General features: G+C 38.8%; 1 protein-coding gene across 3 annotated transcripts; it reads right to left on the bottom strand.

The window, feature by feature from the left end:
* Window positions 1–254: 254 nt before the first annotated feature.
* slc16a1a (solute carrier family 16 member 1a) lies at window positions 255–26,960 on the bottom strand. 3 transcript variants are annotated; one of them, XM_042407061.1, is made up of 6 exons: window positions 26,917–26,960; window positions 25,979–26,034; window positions 4,990–5,256; window positions 2,405–2,548; window positions 1,439–2,212; window positions 255–1,328 (listed from the first exon to the last, which is right to left on the bottom strand). In XM_042407061.1, the coding sequence occupies exons 3-6, from the start codon at window positions 5,204–5,206 to the stop codon at window positions 1,105–1,107; spliced, it is 1,359 nt and encodes a 452-aa protein (XP_042262995.1). In that variant the 5' UTR covers window positions 5,207–5,256; window positions 25,979–26,034; window positions 26,917–26,960; the 3' UTR covers window positions 255–1,104. The 3 variants fall into 3 exon arrangements, with proteins under 3 accessions (XP_042262995.1, XP_042262994.1, XP_042262996.1); XM_042407060.1 differs by lacking the exons at window positions 25,979–26,034; window positions 26,917–26,960 and adding an exon at window positions 10,088–10,762; XM_042407062.1 differs by lacking the exons at window positions 4,990–5,256; window positions 25,979–26,034; window positions 26,917–26,960 and adding an exon at window positions 4,506–4,608.
* Window positions 26,961–27,969: the final 1,009 nt, after the last annotated feature.

Here is a 27,969-nt window from a genome sequence, read left to right as displayed (position 1 = left end):
TGATGAGGCCTATTATTTATTCATTTTTATTTGACTGTTATTACATTGACAAGTGCATAATTGACTTCTATAATATACCAAATGGCACAAATGAGATCTAATAAAGAACTTCCTCCTGCTTAATAAAGGGTAAATGACATGATTGTAGTTTGGTGTAATTTCTGAGAAATAATAGTGTCAGGGCATCTCTAAAGAATTACATTTTTTTCTGATTTCAGATTTATGAGGAACACAGAATACAACAAACTTTCATATTCTTTTCAAATGACAGTTTATTTGACTTTCTGAAGTAACTTGCAGTCAGTGGCACATTTTCCTATCATGTGAATACACAAAATAATACAGCAAGGTTTTAATGCCCCATTACATCTACAATTCCCATCATCAATCATCAAAAATGGACCAGCAAAACATGTTTAAAAGAAAAATTAAGAATTAGTATGAATATATTTGTGGAATAAACAAAGTAATAGTGGCACCAAAGATATTTTCAAACCCTCATTAACAGTACAATGCTTTCAGGACCTTGTAAACAGGAAAAGGTCTTTACAGTGTTTGAGGGGTGGGATGGCAAACAAAGTGAGGTGAATAATGCAATTATGCTCTTTCACAAAGAATGTTTGCAGTCTCTTTTAATATATAAAGCTCTGCACTGCTCATGTTCCCTCTTGAAAATGAACTTTAATTATCTGATGGTACACGTTAGAAGGTTAGAACACTATAATATGCAGCAGGAAAGTTAGAGAAGTTATAATGATACCATCTGAGATTAAAAATATCATAACATGCTATTAATATGAGTGACATTAAAGGCCATTGCAAACTTGAATAGTTTACCAAACACATATACCAGTCCCTGTAAGAACATTAGAGGTATTTTATGTGGCTTGTTCATAAGAGTACAAATATCTCCCATTGAAGTGCATGTGAGGTTAGAAGTGATTTTTCTTGTGGTCTTGAAAACAGTACATTATGAAACAGAAGAAGAATCAGAAGTTGTAAATGAGTCTGTTCTGTTTCACTCAAGCATCTATTTTTCAAGAATAAACATCTCACAGGAAACATTAAATTGAACAGAAATGCAATTTCACAGAGGTCAGGAAATTAGACAGTGTCTTCTGTGTTCTTAGCCTCTGCCACCTCCTTGTCCCAGTGGGGCTTTTCTCTAACTCCCACCCTGGCCTTCCTCTCCTCTTCTTTTTTCTCTTTGTCCAACAGACGATAGTTGATTCCCATTCCTATAAACAGGAAAACACTGGAGACGATGAGGAGGATCCCACAGCTCTGGTATGTGTACTTATAATCGTGGTAGATATCTTTGAACTTCCCTGTGAAGACAAAAAGAGTCACTGTCAATCACTGTCAACATTCAGCTGTGGAAAGAGACAAAAATAAACTAAATGAACTTGGAAATTCATATAGTGGGTAAGAGACTTACCAAGCAAAGGGGGCCCCAACAACACAGGACCACACTCCACAATTGTGACCAGCCCGACAGCACTGGAGAAGCGTTGGGTTCCCACCAGGTCCATCAAAGTCTCAAACAGTACTGAGCTCAACCAGCCAAAAGCAAAGCCAAAGAAGATGGCATAAATCACAAAACCTTTGTAGTCTACTGATACTGGTGCGAAGATGTGGCACAACCCATTGTACAGTACAGAGGCAGCAAAGAAGTACTGCACTCTGGGTCGGATACATTTGGTATTGGCCACAGCACCCATTGCAGGCCGGGCAACCATGTCAACAAAAGCTAGCACAGACAGTAAGAAAGCTGCTTTCTCTTTAGGGATATCTTTACTCTTTGCATAATTACTGAGGAACACCAGCGGTGTAAAAAGGCCGAAAAACATGATAATATTGCCTGAAATATAGAGCAAAAAGCCACGGTGTTTGAACAAAGAGAGGTCAATGAAGCTGTTAATGATCTGCGATGCGGTCCTCCTCTCTGTAGACCTTTCCACGGGTTTGGGTTTTGGTCCTATAGGCCGCATGAGGGAACCAGCAACACAGCAATTGAAGAGCAGGCCACCCAGGATCAGGAAACTTCCTCTCCAGCCAAACTTTTCAAAGAGCCAGGTGTTTATAGGAGCCAGGGTGGAGAGAAAGACAGGACTTCCAGCCATAGCAATCCCATTAGCAATAGGCCGTTTCTTGTAGAAATACTTTCCAATCATAGTGAGGGCAGGGTTAAGGTTGAAGGCCAATCCTAAACCTAAAAGAATCAATTGAAATAGTGTAAGTGTATCTGATTCTATGAAGATATGAGTTGAAAAAGAAAGATCTGAGCATAAAAACAGTGCTTGGAGAATCAAAGTGTTTTTATTTTTTAAGAACACTAGATGGCAACAGTGTGCAGTGAAAAATAGGTGAGTCATGACCAAAACTTAAAAATATAGAAAGTTACCTCCCACAACACCAATACAAAAGTACAGTGCTTGAACTGTATGGCAGAAAGAGGCAGCAATAAGACCAAATCCAGACAGGCATCCTCCCGCCATCATAACAGGACGACTCCCGTATTTATTAACCAGGATACTGCTGATTGGACCTGAGGAGCAAAGAACAATGCACAGACAGACACACATACATATTACAATTATTAACAGACAGGCATTTGGATCCAGTCATCAAGGCACAGTTCTATATTTGGCCACCAGAGGGCTCCAGTGGCACAGCTGTGGCACAGCAAGTTCAAACAACTTCTGCAATCATTTTTGTCAGTGCTGCACTGCAGTAGATGTGTTCTCATGCCATTAATAATGCGATCTGTCAGAAAAACCATGAAAGCTGTAATGAAATAATCATTTATTTGGTTCAGAGATTCATAAAAATTGACAGAGGAATAATTTGTTTGTGGATTCTTCTTAAATGGACTCTAAATGCATTTGAAAGATTATTGGAAGAACTCAGTTCAGACACGTGGGCGAGTGTATTAGTGTGTGTGTGTGTGTTTTGGAGGGTTGTACGTGCTGGTGCATGTATGGGGTTAAAATACCAACTTGTATGTCCTTTCCAACATTTTTTTTGCAATTTTGGCACCTGGTGCACAGGCTCCAATGAAGGAGTGATTGAATGAGGTAACAGTAATTCATCTTATTAATATGCATGTATCTTGGATTCAACATCAATTGAAGGAAACCACTATGACATGTAAACAAATGACTAAAATGAAAGGAGGGCTCAGGTCGCAAAACTCCATCTCCATCTACGGCTTATAACAACCGGCTTAAATGAGTATGAGGATCCACACGGAAGACACTTCTGCCTCCCTGCCAATTGCCTGCACTACCCAATGAACCTAAATAGAAACTGACAGTTTTTGTTTAGAGGTTGTCCAGACTCATTTGCCAGCATGGTGCAAGACAAAGGGTTTTTAAATTGTAATGCAGGCAGTCTCCACACTAACAATGAGTTCTTTCCTTCCGCATTGCAGGGAGAGTTGCTTAGGATAAAAAGGTTGGAGACAAACCAATGTAGAATATTATGAATGTAATGAATCAAAAATTGAAGTAGTACAGAGGTACGCAACAGTGGGTTGTTAATGAACTTCTCCTGCTGATGTGCTCAGAATGTTTAACATACAGACGATAACAAACTCTGTCACAGCACTGACAAATATTTCCTCACTTATTTTCAATTACCATGCATAGCTTGCTTTCATCTGTGTGTATATTTACATCTAAACATCTGCATTAATTAACAGCATTATGCAGGAACATGCTTATTGAGTCCACTGTGGCTCTTAGGTTGTTAGATTTCACTTTTATGGCCACGGAAAAAAGGTGTGAGGTAAATCCACAGGCACTTAGATCCATTGTGTGCCACTACTGATGTGTCTTAAAAACATCCTCTTAGTGTAACCTAGTGGCCTTTAAAAGATGCTTGTACATTGCATGCCATTTTGAAGCTACTTGTTAAGGGAATGTGTTGCTGAACAATAAGCAGCATTGATTGCTTGATGGGAAACACGGCACCTCTGTTGTACAGTAATGAGGGCTTAAGTTGGACGTGAACTTTTGCTCGCCTTTGACATGTAATACTGTTGAAGTAAACAGCAGACATCTGGTAACTTGCTTTTACAGAATGTATGTAGCAAAAATATAATATAAAGGTAAGTTTAGATGCAATATATGCAATCCTAGCCTAGCAAAACAAAAAACAACAACAAAAAAACACCTTCAGTTTATAGTTAGCAGATCGTGCAAATAAATTTTACACTAGAGTCAGGATAGAAAATCTGGTATAAAGTAGTTTCATATGGTGTAGTATTTCCACTCTATATCAGTTTGGTACACTAAACACTACACTATACGTCCCACAAACTTCGCTGAGATTATAAAAAGTTGCCTGTGTCATCATTTTACCAGTTTATCACACATTAGAGTAAAGAGAACTGCAGTGTTTTGATTTCAGAGACAGACAGTCTTGAGGGACGAGTGGAGCTCCTTTGAACTCTGCTCTCCCCGTGTCGAATATCACACACATGAACAAAGGCTTATCATCACCTGCCTGGCCAGACCTGTATGACATCACCCAGCGTCTCATTCATCTCATCAGTGCAGGAACACAACCAAACCTCTGGTGGCCTTCCACTCACAAGCACAAGGGAAAACAATCAACGGGTATACAAGTCTAAAGCCCATTCATGTGCTCTGGAGACAGATAATGTTGCACTTTTACAAACAACACCTCAATAGAGGAGTAACAGTATTATTTTATCCCAGTATGAAATGTTTGATTCAAGGTGCACTATAATACTGAGAGTCTTTGGCCTCTTTGTGGACAAATCAAGGTTGCAGAGCTACATTGTAAGTATGCATTTGAGCAAAAAGCAATGGATTGGCTTTTAACTGAACACTGCAGGAATAAATCTTTTACAGTTATGCTGAAAGCCAGAAATTGATTCAATTTATAAATCTTCTTGATGTGTTATATGTGAAGCGTTAACAAACCCATGCTTGGCAGGTTGTATTTTCGGTCGTAGCTCACCTCCGCCGTACATGACTGCTAACATGATGGAAGAGATCCAGGACACCTGGCTGCTGGTCACGTTGAAGATCACCTCAATCTCTTTGAAGAAGACAGTGATGGACTTGGGGAATGCATAGGAAAAGCCAATGGAGATGAAGGCCCCAATCACCACCATCCATCCCCAGCCACCCTCAGGTGGAGTGTAGCCTTGAGGACCACCGACAGCAGGCGCCATTTTTGCTCACAAAACTCTTCAATTTCAACACGTTATACAAATATGAGGACCTGTTCAGGAGAGAACACAACAGCATACAGCTTATTTTATTATTTGTTAGTATTTCTTGAAAGAATTTTTGCAGCGTTGCTCTTCATGTGCCAGAGTAACCTGGTTGGACATGTTTTTGTTTTAAAACTCTTCACTTATTGATTGGTCATAAAATAGCAAGGTTGTCAGAAAGCTAACTGCAATGTTTGGTTCACTTTGATGGCTCTTTTCACTTGAACTTGTTTGATCTTCAGCTTTGAAACATTTGTCAACAGTTCTGAACAGTTTGGTATCAACTGAAAAACATCAGCAACAGTTTAATGTAGTATTAACAGTCATCTTCCCACATACAGCCTTGTAAGTAGCCTTGCAAATTGTCATACAGTACAGCATTTTACCAACTGAATTGGACACTAAAAGGAGGGATTACAAAATGACTTAATACCTTTAAATGTAGAAAGTAAAAGAAAGTAAAAGTGTGACCTTTCTTACTGGTTGGGTAAAAACCTGGGGCTTTTCTGTGGCACCCGCATGCCTACATGCTCACCCTTGAACTTTCCATGATGGCAAAAAAGTGATCTGTGCTTTAACTGTGATTCATTTTCAAACATCAATGTCCATTTTCAAATTAATTCACTTATCTAATTCCTCTATTTATTTAGGTATTGATTCATTTTAACGTGTTACATTGCCATTCTTAATGAATTGCTTAATAACTCATTAGGTCCTCCAAGTACAAGAATATATCAGAATATATGGTATACTTCATATTGACCATTGACAGTGACCATTAATGTGGGAAGATAAGTTAGGAAGGTTTCTCATGTACAAGTTTGATACAAAGCTGTTCAGAGAGTTGCTGATGTCAAATGTTTCAGAGCCGAGGACAAAACATTCAGGAGTACAACAAATAACAAAATCTGCAGTGCGTAACGATGTAAGTGTAACCCTTTTACCCTTTAATTTTACAATTGAAACCACATCTTTATCTTTCTAAATTCCAGCAAGTACTTGTCACATCTTTTGAACTTTTTTTTTATTTTGCCCCTATGAAGAAGATATCCATGTTAAACACCATCTGACAGGATTGATTTTCATCTTTTTCCATCTGTCTTGTGCCCTTTGACCTCTGTTTTCATGAGTCTCATCTTCAGGTCTAACTGACCAAACTGGCCTTTGCACTCTCTGTTAGCAGTAGGCCTCTTGCTTGTTTTACTATAAATTCACCATCAGAATACAGTACATGCTCTGACGTACCCAAATGCCTCTGAGTACCTCTGGTTTGCAGATACCTCATGTGTGTTTTGAAAGAAAACAGATTTGTCAAAAAAATATTTCCCAAACTAGGTAACAGCGTTTAAGATTAAAGATTCTATTTCTGGAGTTTCTTTGCTTTGAATTGCACTCTGCATGTTTTCACTGAGCTCCCACCCGCTGGTCTCACACAGTCTCACTTTACAAGTGATGAATAAGAGTCCATCTGCAGAGTCAAACAACTTACTGTATTGTTTACACAGGGGAGACTATTCAGAGAGAACATCGATCAGACCATGAACACATTGAATTCACACTGCTCAATAGCTCCGAGCTATGCTCAAGACAAGAGTGGGTGATGATATAGTGTTTTTCAGCCAAGCAGGACTTGATTTGGTTGATGAATTGGTTTAGTGCTCTGAAAACTTATTGGATAAGCCAGTTGTGTGCAGCAGGTAGTGAATATTTAATGTGTTAAAGAACTTTTGTTATTGAGCTGGGATTTTAGCTGCTGCTATGCAGCTGTAAATGTGCCTCCTTCCTTATTATACTAATGCAATAGGTAATGGAAGAGAAATCAGAAGTCATGTCTCTTATTTATTCATACAAACTTAAGGGTCACTTGGAATAATTAAACAGTGACCAGTTGGGTGTAACAAATTAAATTTGCATATAGATAACACGTTCATGTTTCACATTGGATGATCAAGGATTTGTCAGTGTGTCTGCTGAGAGTACATTAACTCCAGACAATGAGGCATGTTTGCTGTGTCAAACTTTTACTTTTACTTAAACACCATCATCGGGAGGAGGCAGTGATGTTAACAGGTGTACCTGCTCATTGTTTAGTAATTTAATAGTGTCACAGGCCTACACATTGGTGATTTGTGAGATGGACCAACACATATCAACACTTAACAACTTACATTGTTCAGAAAAAGGTTTATGTCTACTGATGACAAAGACTATGTTAGGGAAATAGTTTGGAAAATGTGTTTATCTGCTTTCTTTCCAAAAGTGAGTAAAGAAGCTCAATATCAATCTGTGCATCATATATGGAACAGCTGTGGTTAGCCTAGCTTCGTATAAAGACTGGAGGTAGAGGTAAACTGCTAGTCCGGCTTTGTCTGAAGTCCAGAAATATGAGATGCAATCTTCTCACCTCACCCTTGGAAATAAAATAACTGAGCTTATTTCCTACTATGTTGAACTATTCCCGGTAATTGGTTTGCTCATAAATGATCCTTGTTTTTTATTCCTTACTTGATTTTATATTTTATATGTATTTAACATTATTAGGTTCATTAGAATTGTCACTTTCTTGAAGTTAAGCAGCATTTTGTTTTGCCAATGTAAATATCATTGAAGTCCACGTATACTTACAGATCACCAGTACTGGTGACACCATGATGTTATTTAGCAATCAGCTGGTACACCTGTGAGCTGATGTTGATTTTAAAGTACAATTGACAGCATGTAACAGCAAACATTCCTCTGCCACTGTTTGGAGTAACTTTACTTGTATGGGCCTTGAATATCAATCGAAGTATTTGTTTTTTTAATGCCAATTTTACTTCAGTCAGCCAACTCATGTGGAGTAGATTATGTACAGCTTTAGTGTTTGGCGTCTAAGCTCTGACCTCGTCACTCCCCACAAGGAAACATTGATCTTGCACAGCAGGGAGTGGGGAGCAACAATACTAACTTTCTTACTTTGATGATATAAAAAGGGGGTGTGACGTCATGATTGACAGCTGTGACAGCCGCTCTCAAACCTCTGTCAGGTGGTGGGGCAGCTGAGGGGGCATGTCATCCCGCTGCCCGACTCTACTGCGCAGACTCCAAATGACGTCACACAAGCAAGATGGCAGCGCCCAGAAAGAAGATAATTTGGCTTCGCTTTTGCATAGCGGTAGGAAGTTGAGACTCGTCGTCCATATTTATATACAGTCAATACTCAGAGCCTACAGGTGGATGCTGATGTGAAGGTGGGGCTTTTGAAATGCTATATGAACAGCAGCGGCGACAGCGCCATAGCGGCAAGCACGCATTTGAGCAGTGTGGTAGTAGGTACATAGCAAAGTGTGAGAAGAGCACTGATGGCTTAAATGCGCCACCATGATTGTAAGGGTTGGATATATGTTACAATTGGGGGCAGTATAGTGTGTGAGTGGGATGGCAGCTCGAGTTGGGCTGCCTGAACTAGCTTGCGGGCGTCGCTTCATTTGTTATGAGTATTGTTTAATGTATAAAAGTATAAATGTGATTTTTGTCACAGTTATGAAATTATAGTCTTGTTTCATAAATAGTAGAGGCCAATGTTTTGGATTTCCCTTTATACCTGTCACCTTTCCCTCTTTGAAAACTTGGGGTCTACACAATCACAAGAAAGGTTGCTTGAAGGATATTCACTGTCTGAAAATAACCACTACACATCGACCAGGCAGCCTCTCAAATACAACAGTATGCTGGGGAAATGTGTGCTGGTGTTGGGCTGGAAGAGACAGGGTTGTATTTTTAAGGAATGAAAAAATTCAGTGGTTGACATTAGATGAGGAATGGGGGAACGAGTAAAGGTAGACAGGGCTCCAGATAAAATGGCAAAAACTGCAGAAATAATGAATAAAACTTATCATTTCATACTAATGATTGATCGCTTGGCTCGAAAATGGAGAGAAAAGTATCAAACAATTCAGTGAAAACTGCAGAGTTGATTCACTTAAGCCAGGTAAGAAAATAAAATAAGTAGACAAACGGGCAGAGGCATCAACGCTAAGCCCCTCATGCTGGAAAGGTCTAAATAAAGCAGTCAAAGTGGGCGGCCTGAAAGTGCCACTTGACAACACACACATACCAGCACAAAGCAGGGTGGGCTCTGCAGAGGACATCAGGAGAGACACAACAGGATTTGGTATCGCTGCAGGAAGAGTACAAGGCTGAATCTTCTTTGGAATTAATTTGCATAGCATGGGTGAGTTAGTCAGAGCACCGGGAAGACCCTGAGTTTGGTATGTAAAGTAATAACACCCAATAAACAGTTATTGGACTGGACCAGAGTTAGCAGAAGGGCAACTGAGACAAAGCACTTGTCCTTATAGGCTGGAAATATCATCCATGTTCTGCATTCAGGGCCCTGCTTCCATAGATGCTCTCTAAGGCCAATATTCCTTCTCATAAGTGTGTTGAATTCAGATTTATTGTTTGTGTGATAGTAAAAATGGATGGTGAAGTTGGTAAGAATCGCAACAAAAGTAGCTGGAATAATGTTGAATGAACATGAGGTTTTACATCTTTAACTAAATTCATGTGCTTCAAGCAATAGAGTATTCATTCATTCTCCCTGCAGCCACGCTTTGGGCCTCTTATGACCCCAGGTTTCTAATACCACTTACTAGATCTGGTGATTTTGTCTTATTAAATATAGATGAGAATCACATATTAAATATTTGCTGAGGGAAATTGCACATAATAGGTATTGTTGTAAAACTGACAAAGCAATAAATTTTTCATGAAAATCTAGCTGAAAATAGACTACTAATGCAAGTAATTATTTTTAAAGTGATGTCTGGCAAATGTTAAATGTTCATAGCGTCTTACCTTGGCAGGAGCTCTCCAACGGGGCCAGATGAGCTCTGCAGATAAACAGAAGTCTCGGAGGCACGTTAACACAGTGCACACATCATTGAGTAGGACTGAGGGTCTTGGAATATATATGAAATATAAAAAAAAAATTACTGCATATGTTTCACAGATACTCTAGAAGTGATCTGTGGGTCTATATCCAGTGTGACAGTCCAAAACTTGCCAGTGGCACCTCGGTCTCAGACTTCATCTATTTCCACTGACTGAAAGCGAAGTTGAAAAGTTGACTTCATTCAGTGCCCAGATCAAACAGCTGGATGATCTGGACACTATGGTGCTAAATGGTGAGGTCAGTCAAGTTCTTATTGGCTGTGGGAGGTTTAGTGCCGTGCCCCTACAATGCTTTCTCCACCCCTCTGTCATGTGCTCCACTCACACACATGGTTAGAGTAATTCACTACCCAGCCCTATAGTATGTGTGACCCAAGAGGATATCGAATAATGTCTGCACACTAAGAGATAAGATGCTTTCTGAGATGCTGGTTTCCTGCATTAGCTGATTTATCAGTGCTATTCAATTGAATATTGGAAGTTGTGAGTATAGGAAATCCGGTTTACTTAAACAACAGACATTGTTTACCTCAACCACCTGAAAGAATCATTTTTTAACACTTGAAAGGTCAGATCAGGTTGAGCCTTTCTCCTTAACTCCCTGAGGAGCGATTAATGGGTCTGTAATCAGGGCTTGGGAAAGGAAAAGGCAGGGTTAAGCTACAGGTTATTCAAACAACATGTACTTGCAAACTGCCTTCAAACTTTTGACACCCTTGAAACATTATTTCTCTTGGTTTTGTCGTTTTATGTTGTTCCCCTCATTTTTTCCCCGCTCCAATAAGAACTTTTATCGCTTTTCAAACAGAGGATGCAATAGAGCACCACCTACAATTAAATGTTTTCTCCTGGATTGACATTTATTCTAAAGTACACAGTGCAAAGAATGGAAATGGATTAGAGACAAAGGCATTCCTATATGCACGCATGCACGCACGCATACGCATGTAAGCATGTGCGGTATGCATGAAATCTACAGTTTCCCCACAAACGTTGCCTACATGCTTAAAAATTCTAAACACAGGTAGTTTTTGTGAAAGCTCTTACTGCATTTTTTTTCTGCATGCACAGTCACTGTTAGCTGCCATTTCTGCTTTCAATCTGAAAAGGACTCCACTGCTTCTGTCAGATTAAACTATATCACCACAGCATGCCTCTCTCTTGTTTCTCTGATTGTATCTTTTGTGTGAACTGTGAGGGTCTGTACAATCTGAGCCTCTCTGTCTCTATCTCCGTCTCCCTCTGCAATCCCTCTGAGGAAATAATAACATTTTCTGACATGTAGCTGATCAGTGGAGGTACAGAACCTGCTCGCTTTATCAGCGTATTCACTTTCAGTCAGCCAAATCTCAACTGAAAGACTCAGGGAGGGTCAATGACATCATCCTCTCTCCCATCCCAGAATATCTGGGTGTCTGTGGCCTACGTGTCAGACCTGTCGTTGCCCTGGGAGTTAATTGTTCTAATCCTATTGTATAAGCAGTCAGGAACCAGAGAAGTTTCTGACCAAGGGGACATGCTTGGTCAGGGGCCAGATGAATAAAACAGTGTGTACACACAAAGCCAGAAATATGCATACGCATTCTTTTCGTCATATTTATAAAGCCGTGCGTATGCATGCTTCTGTTTTATACATCTCAGTCATTGAGGAACTGGGCGTATGTGAAAAAGTCTCATTTCCACTCCCACAATTAGCCATAAATGGCTGAAAATCCGTACGTGCGCATCGTTCTGTTTTGTAAATCTCAGTCATTGAGGAAATGGGCGCACGTGTGCGAGCCTCATTTCTGCTCCCACAATCAGCCATAAATGGATGAAGACACACCCTGAAAAAGAAAGAAGAAGTGCAGTTTCACCAATTGTGTTGCACCAGCAAAGTTCTCCAACAGCAGTCATTATGCGTGACCATTACACACGGCTGTGCGGCTCTTTATGTCATTAATTCATTACTTGGACCTGTGAACCATCATTGGCAGTGATATCTCAGAGATGTAATCAATGATTAGTTTGTAGCGCTCATATCTAAACCAACTTTACAAGGTGTGACACAGCTAAGGATAAAATAGATAAATGTTAAGAGCAAAATAAAATGTTGACTCCTAACTAAATTGGAAGAATAATAAAATTAATCACACTAAAGTAATTAATCAATCTTACTTTATAAATGCGCCTGCACAATCAGTGCAGCTGTTATCAACCAAAACAAACAATGTTTTACTAAAAGATTCCGTCCCTCACTTTATTTCATCTCCACCTCATCACATCACCTTCAGATCACTTTAGAAAAACATGCGTATGCCTGGTCTGAAGAATGCGTGAGATGCACACATTTTCACCACACAATTAGCCTCATTCACAAGCAGTGTGTATGCATAAATCTGTGCTTAAACCGTGCGTACAAACGTTTTAAGCACAAATCTGGGATTCATATTGTTCTTACCTGAATTTGTTCTTACTCTGCGAACAAACTGTCTTAGACCATATGTACGCAGAAATCAGAAACATCCAACGGTCTTAAAAAATGATATAGTCAATATTTACTAAATGTAAACAGAATATTAGTACCACAATTATTTTAAAAAAATGACTGGGCCTAAATATACAACATCTAAAAGTGTGAAATTGCTGATAATACACAATTTATTTACTAATTATAAGTTAATAGCTAAGACATTGTAATCCATAAATCATAATCATGTATGTAATGAATTTATTAATATATTAAAATTGTCCTGTTCCCACTTTTAGATGACAATAGCTTATATATCAGAGTTTCCATATTGGAATGTGAGACTGATTAATTTCCCCCATCAGATTTGGCCGTCATATCTGCAGCCGTTTAACCAGCAGCCTGTTCAGTGTCCTCACAGTCTGACACTTCAATAGTGGCACAGGGAGGGGCGCTCTGCTTTCATGGCCTGTTGTAGACAGAGATGAAACAGGATACGCACTTGGCGCAGCAGTGGAGATTTATTTAGATAAATTCCACAGATCTACACATTTACCAACTTTTTATTTTGTTACGGACATACTGTGTGGTCGACGTGCAACAGATATGAAGGCTGTATACAGGATTCACAATCAGGCTCCAAACGGTTGTGCCAATGACATGTTTACCAGGCAAATCTGCTTTTTCTGGCCTCTACTTCTGAAACTATTGTTTGCATTTCACTAGCAGTAAAGATTTCCTACATTTTTATCATCATGGCCCTCTTTGCAAAGAGTGACAGTTCTCTCCACTGCTGCACTGATCCAACAGAGCTTTTCTTATATAGAGAAATGGGAGTGTGGTAGTATGCTAATTACCAATAGTGGAAACGAGCCTGTCAATTTATAATGAGTAAGATTCACTAATATACGCATGGTGGTAAGAACAAAATTGGCAAAATTTCTAAGAATTGAAGGAGTAATAGTTAAAATTGATGGTCTTAACATTAATTAACATTAACTCATATCATTGAGTTATCAAGGATACTTTGGTGTTTTTGTGTTGAGAAATGTTAAAGATATCATTAAAGAAGATTATGAAAATAAAATGCACATTTTTCACTAGAAATGATATCAAAATACATTTTAATGCTGAAACTATCTTAAAATATTGCATTTTCCACTGAAAATAAGATCAATGGCAGCCTTTTTTTTTATGCAGAAACTTAGCAGTCACGTGACAGCACATGCCTGATAGCAGGCCTTCTGCACCCACTGGGCTCCATCAGCATTGGCTCATTGAAATAAATGGGTGATAACAGCCTCCTGAACCTACTAGTAAGTTAGTAGGCCCCTACTAGCCCATATATTTGGGACAGATGTGTGATAACGCCTATTCAAAAGGCTGATAACAGTCAAATTGGATGAATTGCCATCATGATCCCCCAAGGATGAAGCCTATACTGATTAAGGTGATGATTTCCCTCTACTGCCACCTTGATGTTGACATTTTTAGTCTTTGATGACATGTCGTAACAATTATTGGATGGATCGCCATCACTGACTTTTCCCTTAGCTCCACCATGAGGTTAAATTCGTTATTGTAATGACATATTGTTTTTTTGTTGACCCCTTACTTTTTCACCTAGCAGTCAAAAATTTAATTTGTCCAATAATTTGGTCATAATAGTTATGACCAAATACCCGCAGAACTAATTACATCCCATCAGCATTAGCTGTACTTTGTGTTTGTTGCTAATCAGCTCATGTTAACATGCTAACATGCTAAAGAACAGCCTCATAGCATGGCTGTACACTCTTAGTCTTGTGTATTCATGCTAGCTTGGTTTGGTTCATGGCTCAGTGGCTGGGAAATACTGCCGTAAAATACCTTATAGCATTTTTAGAGGGATTACAACTGATTAACTCAGCTATGTGAAACACAGCTCCTATGCAGTATAATAAGCTGCAGTGCTACAGTGCTTTAGCCTCCATTCTCAATCAAAATAGGACATTCTTAGTCAACATGCACCACCAGTGTTCTTTGTTCATTACTGTGATTGATTTCCAAGGAGCTGCCTTGTTTTCAAATGCAACGCTTTGCTGTATACTATACCCCACCTCAGTGAGTGTACAGCATGTACTTCTTTTTACTCAGATATAACAAAAGAAATGTGATCTGCCATATAACAAAAGCATGAGGTGTAACATAAAGTTATTTTAGAAAAACAACACCAGCAGTGTAACCAGGAACCAGATAAACATTGCACCACCTCCGGCTTCAACTAGACTGAATGTAATTGCTCCATGGCCTACAGGATTGACACTCACAGGTCAAAAGTCAGTGGCAATTACCTTTTGCCCAGGCAGGGTGGTACAGATGAAAGTGAAGTAAATCCTGGCTCGCTGGACCGAGAGAGAACGGGGTCTTCATATGGGTCATCGTGAGGGCTGAATGTTGTAAAAGCCAATTAGCTCACACATACAAGTAGGGAAACATCTATTCCATTTAGTGGCTGAGCTAGAGATTTCACCTAAAAAAGGCCCTATTGCACCCCTGCCTCAAGCACACATACACATACAGTTTTCCCCCTCAGGACAGAAAAGCCTTTTTTTTTATTTGCTGCTGTGGACTGAGACCAGACAATACAGTCACTGTGACTCTAACACAGAAAGTGACTGAAGCTCTGTCCAGCTCCAGCTTCGACAGCGATGCATCATTTGCTCAAGAAAGCAGTTAGGGGACATTAGTCTGAATCAGGCGGCAACCTCCGGGGCTGAAAGCTGAAGCCAATGACTGCAGTTCCCCGAATGGCCACTTGAGGCTGGCTCCAAAAGCGAGTCAATCCTCATAGACCCCCATATTAAAATGCCCAACTTTAGCAGAAGTAAACATGTTTACAGCCTGGTACAAAAAATGGTTTTGGTCTCTAGAGCTGATTTCCCTGTTCATGACAATTGTACGGAGGGGGGTTATAACTCACCCATTTAAATTTTATTCTGTTAATGCATAATTGCATAATTAAGGACGTGGCCGCTTTGCGTGACAGGTCACCAGGTCGCTTGTTTCAGCAACCAGGCTTCATTTGACCCGCCTCAGCTTCACCTCATTGCCCATTTTGGATAAGGCAGGAGTTAGGCGGAGTCAGGCACTGCCAAGATGGCAACAGCCAGAACCGCCCACTTTGAGCTTCAAAACCACTCTTCAGAAACCGATGGGTGACGTCACAATGGCTACATCCATATTTTTTTATGGTCTGAACGGCTTACTAAAGGATGTAATGCACTTATAAGACCCTTGAGACTCGAGGAAACACACTCTTCACACGGCAATACAATGCACTTAATTATCCTGGAGGTGTGGCACCTGAACTAGGGTCATATACAAAACTAAGGTTACATATTTTTTTGAGTACCAACTCAAGTATCAAGTGTCAAAAACTGTCAAGTACCATAACTTGACGCTGAAGCTGATGCTGAAATACCTGAAAATGCAATGTCAAAAGTCATTACGGTATCAGTACTGAAAGGTATCATACTACTGACATAAAAAAATGAAACTCAAACCCAGCCTGATACAGAACCTGATTTCCAATTATTCATCTTCATCTTCAAACTTTGAATTTTATGTCAAAAGCCTGATGTCCATTGCAATTATAAAATGATCCGGATCATGTATTCCTATAACTGACGACTGTGTCAACAGTTACAACAGCCAGCTATTTTCTACTATACACCTGAGTGCATTAATGCCATTACACAGTTTAATCTTTCTAATTTGCACCGTGTTGTTTGGCTAAACACAAGGGTGACTGTGCATCCTAATGTGAGCAAAAAGACCAGCATGCAGGTCCTGTGCCAGGGCCTCTGGATCATGCACTGAAGGCATTTTATTAAATTACAAAGCATTTTGGAGAGCTGTTTGAATGCATTGTTACATGTCACAGTGTATTTCAATGTTATCGCACCCGTTTTGAGACACATATGGAACACAGTGATATACACCAGTGGGTGCCACAAAAAGAGGCCAGTGAAAGGATCGGAAACTACAACTCTAAAGAGGTTTCTGATAAACACCTCAGTCACACAAGCTTTGTTTTGATCTTTTGTTTTGTTTACAAGCCTCCTCCCCTTCCATCAAACACACACACAAACAAACACACACATGCTGTATACTCTCTGTCTTCTGGAGCACTTCAAGCGCTCCTTTGTGCTGTCAGTATCCGGCAACACAATGCCTCCTGCCATAAAGGCTTCAACCTCGGTCCACTATAAGTTGTGTTGAACCGAGGGCATGTGTACTGCCCTAGACAGATTTTCTCTTGCTCTGGACAGGTCTGTACACCTGTCATGCTTGCACAGTTTTCCTGTGCTCCCATAGGAGAGAGGATGCTTCCAACCTCAAATATAATCTGCCTTTCCATTTTGGGATGTTGTGGACACTGGTTAAGAAAACTAAAAAACAAAATTCCTTTTAATTCCAATTTAGCTGGTTGTTTTGTTTTCCCTACATGTGCCTATAGGGATTCAGTAATGATCAAGCTCACAAAACTCTTTAATAAACACATTGGGTAAGATTCATCATGCATAGTTTTCAGGACATAAGCAGGGTTTTCTTTCTTTTGGGTAGGATAATGTAAGAACACATATTTTTACACATTACACAAAAATCAGCAATATTAATGTTTCTGCCTTGACAGACTATTATTTTAACAGGATCAACAAAACACAGTCAGATAGAGGGATGCATGAATTCATTCTTCAGTCTGGTCAGTTAAACATAATTTCATAAAACATATTTTTACATGAATGAAATTTCCCTCTTTCTAACCTAAATCCCACAACAAAGAACATGTATGTTAGTTATTAAGTGTTTTAGCCTCAGTATGTTCTTTGCTTTAGGTCTTTGTTGTATTATCTTCAATATTCTCTGTTTTTGCTCAGTTTTATCTATAACTGTCTCCTGCAGCTCCAACAACCCATTTTTTTTTTCTATGGGGATCATTAGAGATTCAGCTAATCTAAAATAATGTAATCTAACACACAAAGCAAGCACACAGAATTTATTCAGTTCTGGAGAAATAAAAAAAAAAGTTAAAGATCCCTCCAGACCCGATATGGTTTTCCCACAAAAAAAGTTAATTGCCTCGTTAAAAAATCTTAAAATAACATCTACTCCTTCTCATTGAAAATCAAGAAAAATCTATGAGTATGCAAATATTTTTAATTCCAAAAGTTTAACTGCTGGATACAAGATGTGTGTAAATTTCATGTTGGACCACAATTTGCCTCCAAACCAGTTGTCACAAATGTCACAAATCATGCTTGTAGGCCAACGCCTTAAACCCAGATATAAGGCAAGCACAGAGAAACTTTCGTCCGTTGGCAGAATAATGTGAAAACAGTCTTCCAATGTCAAACTCTGCATAGTGAAGCTCAAACATCCAAGACACATTTTTGACTGGAGGGGGACTTTAAGATGAGTTAAAGTCAGTTTATCTAACAGGTCTTTTCTTCTTCTGTGGGGAGTGTACAGTACAGCCTAGTGGAGATTTGTCACACATCAAACACTCAGCAGAGCAGGTTCCTGTGTAAACAGATGAGGTACCTATGGCAGGGCATGTTCCGCCATCACAGGGGTCCCATTGTTTGAAGAAGGAGCATTTTAGGAAATGATGTGAGGACCCCTGCTATAGATGGTCAGTGATGTAGACTGAACAAGTGAGAAAGGGCAACAAAGTCCCTTTTAAGTTTAGCTTCCTGCTCCTTTCTAGACTGCAGTTAAAGTATTGGCTTTTGTCCATAAACAATAACAACACATTCTAACTGTATCATATATCATTTTAAAGTATGAATAACTGCCACATTGGAAACTGTTGTCACAGCATTGGTTGTTTGATCAAACAATCTATGTATGAATTTTCCTGACAAGGACCTCTTGTGGCTGTGTGAATAATGATTGTTGTCTCTCAGAGGCAAATGCAGAAGTAGCATGACGTTGTTATATGATGTTGATGTAAAACCTCACAAGGAGGAGGTGCACAAATCCTCAGTCAACAATCTATATTGGTTTTGTTCAAACATGACCACAATGTTTCCATCACCTTAAAAAAATCAAGTAGTGTTCGTTGCCTGAACGTATCCAAACAGAGGTAACAGATCAGAAGATCAGAAAATGCTCACATGTGTTTTGAACGACTAATAAACAAAGTTGTCCTGAAGATTGTGGCACTTGTTCAGAAAATGGTCACATCAGTCCTTTTGGAAGGCAATGACAAACAATTTGTTTTGTCATTTAGGTTGCAGGACTTATTGGAGCATACAGATCTGAGACAATTAGCCATTTAATTAGTTGATCAACAAAAACTTAAAAGTTAATTTTAATGATCAATTAATTGTTTAAGTCCTTTATCAAGCAAACAGGTCACTTATTCACTGATTTGCTGCTTTTTATATTGCTGCAAATTCAACATCTGGGTTTTTCACAAACAAGAAACCTGAAGACATCACCTTGGGCTCAGAGAAATTGTGATGGACATTTTTTAGAGTACACAATTATAAATATAATCAATGTAATCAAAACATCTCTGAGGCATCATATATATTTAAGAGACAGTTGAATGCCTTTAGGCTTTAATAGTATTTATAACCCCAGTGTTTCCTTGACTTGGAGCTGTTTTGAGTTGTGAACATGTTCTTTCCCCTCTAACCCCTGTGGTGCTGCAGGAAGGTGGTTGTAGTCATTAACGTATCTGAAATACAATTGGAGAAAAGGGGCTGAGGGGTGGAGGCACGAGGGCTGGAGAGCAGGATTCGAGGTAGGCAGGCAGTAACAGGAGAGCTGTTCTGCTACTTTGTCCAACAGCACGGAGAGCTGACCTTGAGGGGAATGGGGAAAATTGACAGGGGGGAGAGCGGTAACAAGGGCCAGCTATATATCAGGGAGGCAATTTGGAGCGGTTTATCCGATGAGGGTCAATTCCTGCTGCAGTACCATAGATCAGAGTTTTCAAGCCTGAGCATGCCTTCATGGGAAGAGGCTAGGATAGATCCATTTTTGAATGACTGAGCCGCTGATCAAGCCCCAGCAAATCACTCACACAAAACACAGAAGAGTGGGGTAATCATCAGGATTTGTGATGCAGGAAAATGTGTATCAGCAGATTTATCTCCTGCTATTTGTGGCCTTGACGCTCTGGCTCTGGTCCAAATCAAATCTTTTTTAAGAGGCAATTTCGCAATGTTCCCTTCAATTATTTTACATATCAAGGACATGGAACAGGTTATTATCTAGAGGATACAGGCATTAATGTTATTATTATTGCCGGCGATAAAAATGAATACCCTCATTTATGACCAAAGCATATTCCTCCTCTGTATAGAAAAGATATCAAAGATCAGTACTAAATCTGTCAACATGTTACGGTGCAATGCCAAGAGAGGGTAATTTTACAGATGCCTTTACTCTGTGTCTGACCTTTTCTATTACTGCTTCTATTTTGGATCACTGTCTCTCTGCACCTCTGAGACTGGACAGATGGCAGGTCTATTGAGTGATAAAATTTGAGAGACAAGAGCACTGTTACACCACGAGACTCTTTGGCTCAGGCCCTGGCTTCAGTCTCGGCTGGAACGAGCACATAACTCCACCCCAACATTTGAATTTCCCTTCATTATCTTCCCCTCCTGCGTGACCAACAGACTGAGCCCAGCTCAGATGCTCTGCAGTTTTCACAGAGTGGCAAGTTAATAAAATGTAGATGGTGAGTTATACAGGGCATCCGCATGGATATTGTTCAACACTGAATGGAATGCTGTGCAGGAGATGAGATTTTTCTAATATTAAATAGTTATAGTAAGTAAATGTGAGACTCAGAAATGTAATAATATATTAATGAGTGAGGACATCTTGTGGACAAAGATTATTATGCAACATGTTGAAGTTTCAGATGCAAAACTTGACAAGAGGCCTAAAAATGCTTTGAAAATAAGGAGAAAATTCTATCTCAAATGTTATTTTAATCTTCCGAAAGCTTCTTTTTTTTTCTACATGCTTATCAATGGGTATGGTGGCGTAACTTGGTCCTTCATCCCCTCACTAAAATCCTGAAGCAAACTGCTAAAATGCAAGTCTTTAAAAAATTTATGCCAGAATATAAACAATTAGCCCTTCCTTTAAATAGGTTATGGTCATGAGACTTATCACACATATTATTATTATATTATATTATTATAGACTTATCACAATAGATATCAGCTGGCAGTTAGCATGGTCAAATGGCATTGTTTCATCTGGATCATTATCTGTTTGCTCTAATGGCAAGCCAGGGATTTGTATGCCAATGGTATGGGAATGTCTAAAGGTGAAAGACCTAATTTGTGAAACTCTTTCAACCATTGTTGGTGTTTTAATTCCCTTGCTGCCAAAAGTTTTGCTGCTGAATGATAGCACCAATTTAGAGCTATCACTACCACAAAAGCAGCTGTGGCTATAGCTGGTCTCACAGCAGCTAAACCAGTTGATAAAACTACATTATCCAAGTGGGAATAGTTACTTTTCTTGAAATTAGTGTCTCTTATAGGTTCTGCAGGAAAAATGCATGGCACTAAAATCTAGGGGCTGCATTGATGAAGATCAGATCAAACCTGCTTGGGGCCACAAGTATTAATTTGATTTAACAATTTCTTTAAGGATACTCATACTTAAAGGAATTTTGCTTTGTATTATTGTTTTTATGCTTTATATTTATTTGTATTTCTGCCATATATGCCATGTGTCTGAACATATTGATAGCCTCCTGCACAAATTGTGAACAAACATTGCAAGTTGATATCACCTATCATCTATCTATCTATCTATCATATAGAAGACAAGAAGGAGATAAGCTACTGCATGTTCCATTTTCTTTAAAGATACAAACCAATAAAAAAATCATCATAAAAAAGGAGAAAAATCTGAGAAATGCAAATTTTCTTAAAGATACAGTACTGCATGGCCACATTTTACATTTCCCAGCAGCTATTTTAGTAGTGAAGTGCCCATCCAAGAGCTGTACAGTTTTAAACTGTTCTATCTTATTATAATTCAAATCTCATCATTGCGTGACTGCTTGGGTCAATGACTCATTCATTCTAGTTAGGTGTTGGTTTCAACTGCATCCATTAGTGTCTGTGCAATGCCATGGCTCTGTCGCAAGAATTTATCCAGGGTTTAGTAAATCCATTTATCCATTAATTCATAACTATAACGCTTTGTCAGCTTGAGGACCAAAGTGTATACATTGGACTAATACCTAATGAAAGCACAACAAAACAGAATCAGGGCCAGAAATGGTTGGATGAGCCAGGTACATTACCGTAGAGATCATGAGAGAATATTTATGCAATGTGGTTCAAGCTAGTTGGTTCCCTGCTGATAGTCTACAGGATTTTCACTGTATGCCATCATAAGGCAGATATACTACACAGTCGACAATGCATTTTCGCATCTTATCTTCGCTCTGCTCATTTTCCGCTTGAGGAAGTTGGGAAAATTGACTTAGAATTGCTCCATGCAAAGTAGCTGTACTTTCCACTCACATGGTTAGACACAGGGCATCAGAGTGTGGCGCAGGTATGCATGGTTTTCAATAAGGCTCCGTCCCACAACACAAGGGACCCAGAGTGTCCGCGCTTGCAAATAAAAACCATCAGCACTCACGCTCTCATTAATGTACTGAAGTGTGTGGAGGAATTTAAGATGCAGCCTCTTTCCCGTGGAGACACATAAAAAATGCTGTGTATGCCCGAGTAAAATAATGGATTATGCAGCCAAAGCGCTCCTTGGGCTCCGTCTGAAACACAATTTGTTGACTAGTTAGAAAGGATGACACAGTTGTTTAAGGTTGTCTTTTTCTTATACATGTGGGTGTAGTTCTTTGGATTTAAAACCATCTAGATATATACAACAAATTCCCTCATTGGACTTTATTTTAACAGCCCACTCTTTGCACCCTTTACTGCAGCAGACAGCATAATAATTTGATTGAAACCCTGAATGCTTCAACACACTACTGTAACAATACAAACTGTATGTAAAGGTTCCTTCAGCAGTGTGTGTGCTTGTCCTCTTAAGCTAACAACTGGTAATGTGCAACACGGCCACATCCATCATAATAATTTCACATTTTTCAGAGAATAAAAATGGTAATGTTGAGACAAACAGAGTAAACAAAGTTCTGAGGAAGTGAAGAAGCCTGTAATACAATTGCATTTGCATTTCATACATCTGTTTCCATGACAGGTACATACAATCCTTTATTTCTGCCTTACAGAGCTTTCTCTGAATGCTAATTCTGCCTTGCCATCAGAGGCTTTGTCAGGAAAGGTATGTAGGCCTGGACTGCCTGAAAAGCTCCTAATGAATAATTAATTGGTGTCACTGCAGTTAGGGCATAATTTACACCACCATTTCACAGTGATTTTGTTAAGAACTGGAAGCTGGTTGGCCAGTCAAGTTGGAGTCCATGCAATATTCATCAGAGAAAAGATGCATGGGACAACAGCTCATAGCCTGAGGATTTATTTGGAAGCAAGCCTAGGTCAAAACCTAGTATATGGCTGGACTATGTATGAAATGCTAGAGGGCTTTTAATTTGAAACAATGGATGCAGGACAGGCTTTGACTGAAGCCAATTTGACATAGAGCCTTTCTCAAAACCACATACTTCAAGTTCACACTTGTGTACTTGGTAGTTCGGACTTGGCAAGTTTGACTCAGTAGTATAAATGTCAGAGGACGGGAAGATGCAGTATGAAGATGCAGCTCAGCTTCAACACAACTACTCGACTGTACTGTTGCAACTCAAAGCTCCACTGACACTTTTTTTCTCACAAAAAAATAACCTCACTGACAGAGAGATGCAGTAAATGATGTTATTCAGTCTGTAATGTAGCTATAATAAAAATCCAAACTGTTATGTAGCTTAATAGAATAAAACGAAATTTAATATAGACTGATATGTTCACCTTAATACATTTATATTCATTGAAATATGGCGGTATCTGTACATATAGAGCCGTAGAGGCAGTGCTGTTGTTTTGTCCAGTAACTCAGACAAACTAATGTGGCAGCTACAATTATTAGATTTCATCCGTGAGGCCAACATTGATCTTCCAAAAGGAATTATATTATATATCAAAATGCTATGGAGACATTAGAGCCAGCAGTAAATTACCAAAGAGCTGCACAGATCAGTAACTTCATCACTCAGTCAGTCAGTCAGTCACGTACATTCGTGTTTGTAGGGCTGGCCCCACTGTTGCGGTCCAGCCAAAAAAAAAGCAATGACATCAACAAATGCCACCCTCTTATAAAAGCCTGGCACGCTTCACAGCTTCTCCAGCCTGTGTGTGGTGGATTTGTGGCAACCTTTTTGTAGGAGGCCAAATGGCTTAAGAGGAGCTGTTCTCATACCTCATAATGCCACGGTGGCCTCCAGGGAATAAGGTAGCAGAATGGCAGCGCAGGGCAGGAGAACAGTGAATGCACCACCATGCACGCTGGCACATACTGTATGAGTCTATAAGTTACCCAAAAAATGTTTCTACATTCAGAACTGGAATGCTATTACTACTACTGATAATAATTCAACCCCAATCACCAAAATATAAAGACTCAAAGAACCTATTTAGTCAATCAGCTTCTTACTATAAATGATAGTGTCCTACATGAGCACACAAGTTTCTGCCAAAGTCGGAATAGTTTTAGTTATTTTACATAACAAATTTGTGTCTTCTCTGTTCTGAGAACAGTTCAAACAGTTCTGATAAAGCAGAAAAACTGAACAAACTGAATCTTTAACTATTAAAAGGAAAATGTTGACTGTTGCTTATTTAATCATGAATATGTACATACATGAAAACATAAAATACTATGTTATGTTTTAGGACAACAATCAGGTTTGCTTGAGTAATTGTGCAGCCGAACTCTTTTAAATATGAGCTGTTTGGTTTTGGTTGATGGCACAACACATCAGGTAGAATTTTAAAAACAGTTTTTTATGGTCTACTGACCAAATTGGTTCACTGTAAATGTCACTGTTCATATTTTAGACGTTAACAAGCACAAGGTGAATATATTGGGCATACACTCAACATCTGACCCTAAGGTTTTCCTAATAGGATTACACCCTCATAAACATAATCGAAAGATGTTGCTGCTGTTGATCTTTGTTTACATATATGTAGATATATGCTGATTAAGCCTATCACCACTAGATAAATCTCTCTGTATTTCACAGTATACCAGAGTTTTTAAGCTGTTGTCGGGTTTGACATTCTTGCACTGGCTGATTGAATGCGAGTGGTTAGTTCTCTGCTAACTTGAAGGGAGATAAAATAATTTAATCGTGCGGCTTTCCTAGACTTTCCAAATGTTATCGGACCGAATGGATCAAATTCTGATAGTGAAACGAGTCATTTCACAGGGGTTGTGTGATGCTAAAAACAAATTATCCGCTGTTTTACAGTCGCAACAGTAGTGATGGAGTAGGATATGGCGAAGGCTATGATGTAAGCACTTGTCAACAGTGTTTTTGTAAGTACTCTCACTGCCAGAAGGAAGAGACAAAAGTCGAGCACTCCAGCTTTAAGGATTGTCTCCCCCTGGTGCATAATTAAGGCTTTTTACAGATTCTCTCATGCATCATTTTGTCATTGTACATGCAGTATCTTCCTATTGCACATTTGTCAAAATGTGTATTACTTTAAGACCAATTCTGTGTGTTTTTAAGTCTATGGGGAATATTTTGGGATTCTCTGGTTTTTCTTTTTTTTTTGGTATCTTGTGATTATGGAGCCTCATTAAATACTTGTCCTGAACTATATAAATACAATAAATCATGCTGGGAAATACTAACACTAATAATACCTACTACAACTTCAATAAATCTAAATTTAAGGTTGCATTCTCTGCCAAAACAAGCTTTAATTTCCTTGTGTGGTCTGAGATCAATACAATTTATCTCATCTTATGGAGTGAAATAGATTCCCCAAAGTTTTGTCAAAATCAGATCAGCAGGATTCATTTAATCAAAAGCTGCTCTCTAGATTTTGATCAATGAATTAAAATCCAGATGTTATTTTTTGAGACAAGCAAATACAGCTTCATGACTAACTTGTTCTGGTGAACTAGCCAAACCCTTCACACAGGAAATACCACAGAATGAAACAATGTTTTAATGCAGTGAACATCTGTATGCAGGCAGGAAAGGTGTGTAGGCAGGAAGGATGAAATATTCATCAGTTGCTGTCTTTTGACAATGAAGCTACATGACAATGGTCTCACTTTCAAATGTCTGAGGTGCACAAATCCAAAAGGGAACTTACCTTACATAATTTCTGCTTGTTTCATTCAGTGCTCGAGTGCCAAAGTGAAGTAGACACTTGAAATTCAACAGCACAATTAAATGAGAGGTTAGTGAATCACCATGATAAAAACACTGCCCTTGAAAAAGGCTCACCTACAGAAAAAAAATACATTGTATGTAAATATGGGAAAAGCTCCCCATCAATATTTAATTTTCTGGCAATGTAGCACAGAAGATAAAAATAATGCTTCCTTCAAGTGAGGACCTCCTTATGAAATTGGGGTAAAAGCTATTCTGTGTTATCAGATTTCCTATGAAGCCCGGCACTTCTTTTGAATTGCATCATCTTTTATTTAAATGTCAAGATCTGGCTTTCTGGTGCTGGTGTTAGATGATGACTCGAGCTTTTCACAGCTTGCTGAGATCAGGTAGATGAGGTGCACCAGAGAATTGGATTTGATTGAACTTGGAACACAAAAGGTCATTGTAAAAAAAAAAAAAAAAATGCAGATTTTACACATTTGTTATATGAATGTTTTTTGTTTTCTCTGTCTGATATACCATACTGGGGATTGTTTCCTTCCAGCAATAAAAATTCACTCTGACCTTAAATCCATTCAATATCTGACATCTGTCAACAAACAGGATCATTTTAAATCCAGAACTAATCTCTACTATCAGTTTCTAAAAACAATGACAGGTATCACACATTGCCTCAGTGTCTATGGTCTCGCAAATCAATTTTGAAAGGTCAGATTAATATAAACAGTTCACATGCAGAAAGAAACAAACTGAGAATAATTTGTGAGATAAACTGTGGTAGCCTGTCTGTCTGTTAGCAACTTGATGCTAACTCCAAAAACAACAACAACAACACAAACAAAAACAAAAATCAAGCATGAAAGCTGATTTTTGACATTGGAAATAGTAAACAATCCCAACTCAAAGTCTACTTACCAGCTTTTTTGGACAGCTTTCAAACATATCACATGGTCTTTATCAGCAGATGGAAGTTTACTCAGTTGCCCTGGAGATGGATCCATAGCTGGTGTCATTTCATCCGTAGCACTTTTAGGACTCCATGACAACAGATAAAGACCAACAAAAACAAACAAACATAAGAACAATGCCTGTACAGAATTCCACTCAAAAAGTCCCAACCTCTCTTTTGAAGTTATTTTTAAAATTTTTACATAGTTGTGGTCTTTAGTAGATAATTTCTCTTCTTATTATTTATTTTTTTTATTTTTATAAACACTGTTCATTTAAGTGGCTTGAATAGAAGTAGGTTTAAAGGATCCTTTTTTTTTTTTTTTTTCATTTATCTGATTCAAATGAGACATTCTGAAAAAAGGTGAAGAGACTCTCAGGAGTGTCACTATGAGTCATGAACATATGATAACAAAGGCATGAGTATCCTGCACTTGTCTACTCATGTAAACCAATAATACCATCATTTCTTGAACAAAGAGAAAAATGTCAAGAGTACCAGCGAGTATATACTGTATATTCAGCCTTCCTTTGTAATGCAACTCTACAACACACAAAAAAGATGTACTTCTGGCATTTCAAACCAGGAGCAGATTGAAGATGATCTGATGGTGGCCTGCGCTCTCATGTCAACATGAGTCAATAATTCACTGGTTTGACTGAAAAGAAGAGATCCACAGGGATGATTGTAATAAGTGCTTCTGCCTCAACTGCATTACCTTACCACATAAGGGATGTTTTTGTTAAAAATGCCCTTTTTGATGCTTTTAAAATGTCTTTTTTGGATGGTTTGAGAGGAAACTGGAGGCGATTACAGTCTCTCCAACCTTCCTAAAAATGTATAAACTATGAAACTGCTGTTATCTTTGCAACAAATGAGTGTGGAAAAAAACTACATTGCATTTGAGACCCTTGTGATAAATGTGCTGCCATCTACAATGCAATCTTTTATCTCATGGCTTTGTTTTAGGAGCAAAAACCCTTTAATTAAAAGGTCTTGTGCTGATGTGAGATGTCAGT

Source organism: Thunnus maccoyii, chromosome 3 (genome assembly GCF_910596095.1).
Source record: "Thunnus maccoyii chromosome 3, fThuMac1.1, whole genome shotgun sequence".
Taxonomy (NCBI): Eukaryota; Metazoa; Chordata; class Actinopteri; order Scombriformes; family Scombridae; genus Thunnus; species Thunnus maccoyii.
The sequence above is the reverse complement of the archived record's forward strand: the minus strand, read 5'-3'. Positions and strand labels throughout refer to the sequence as shown.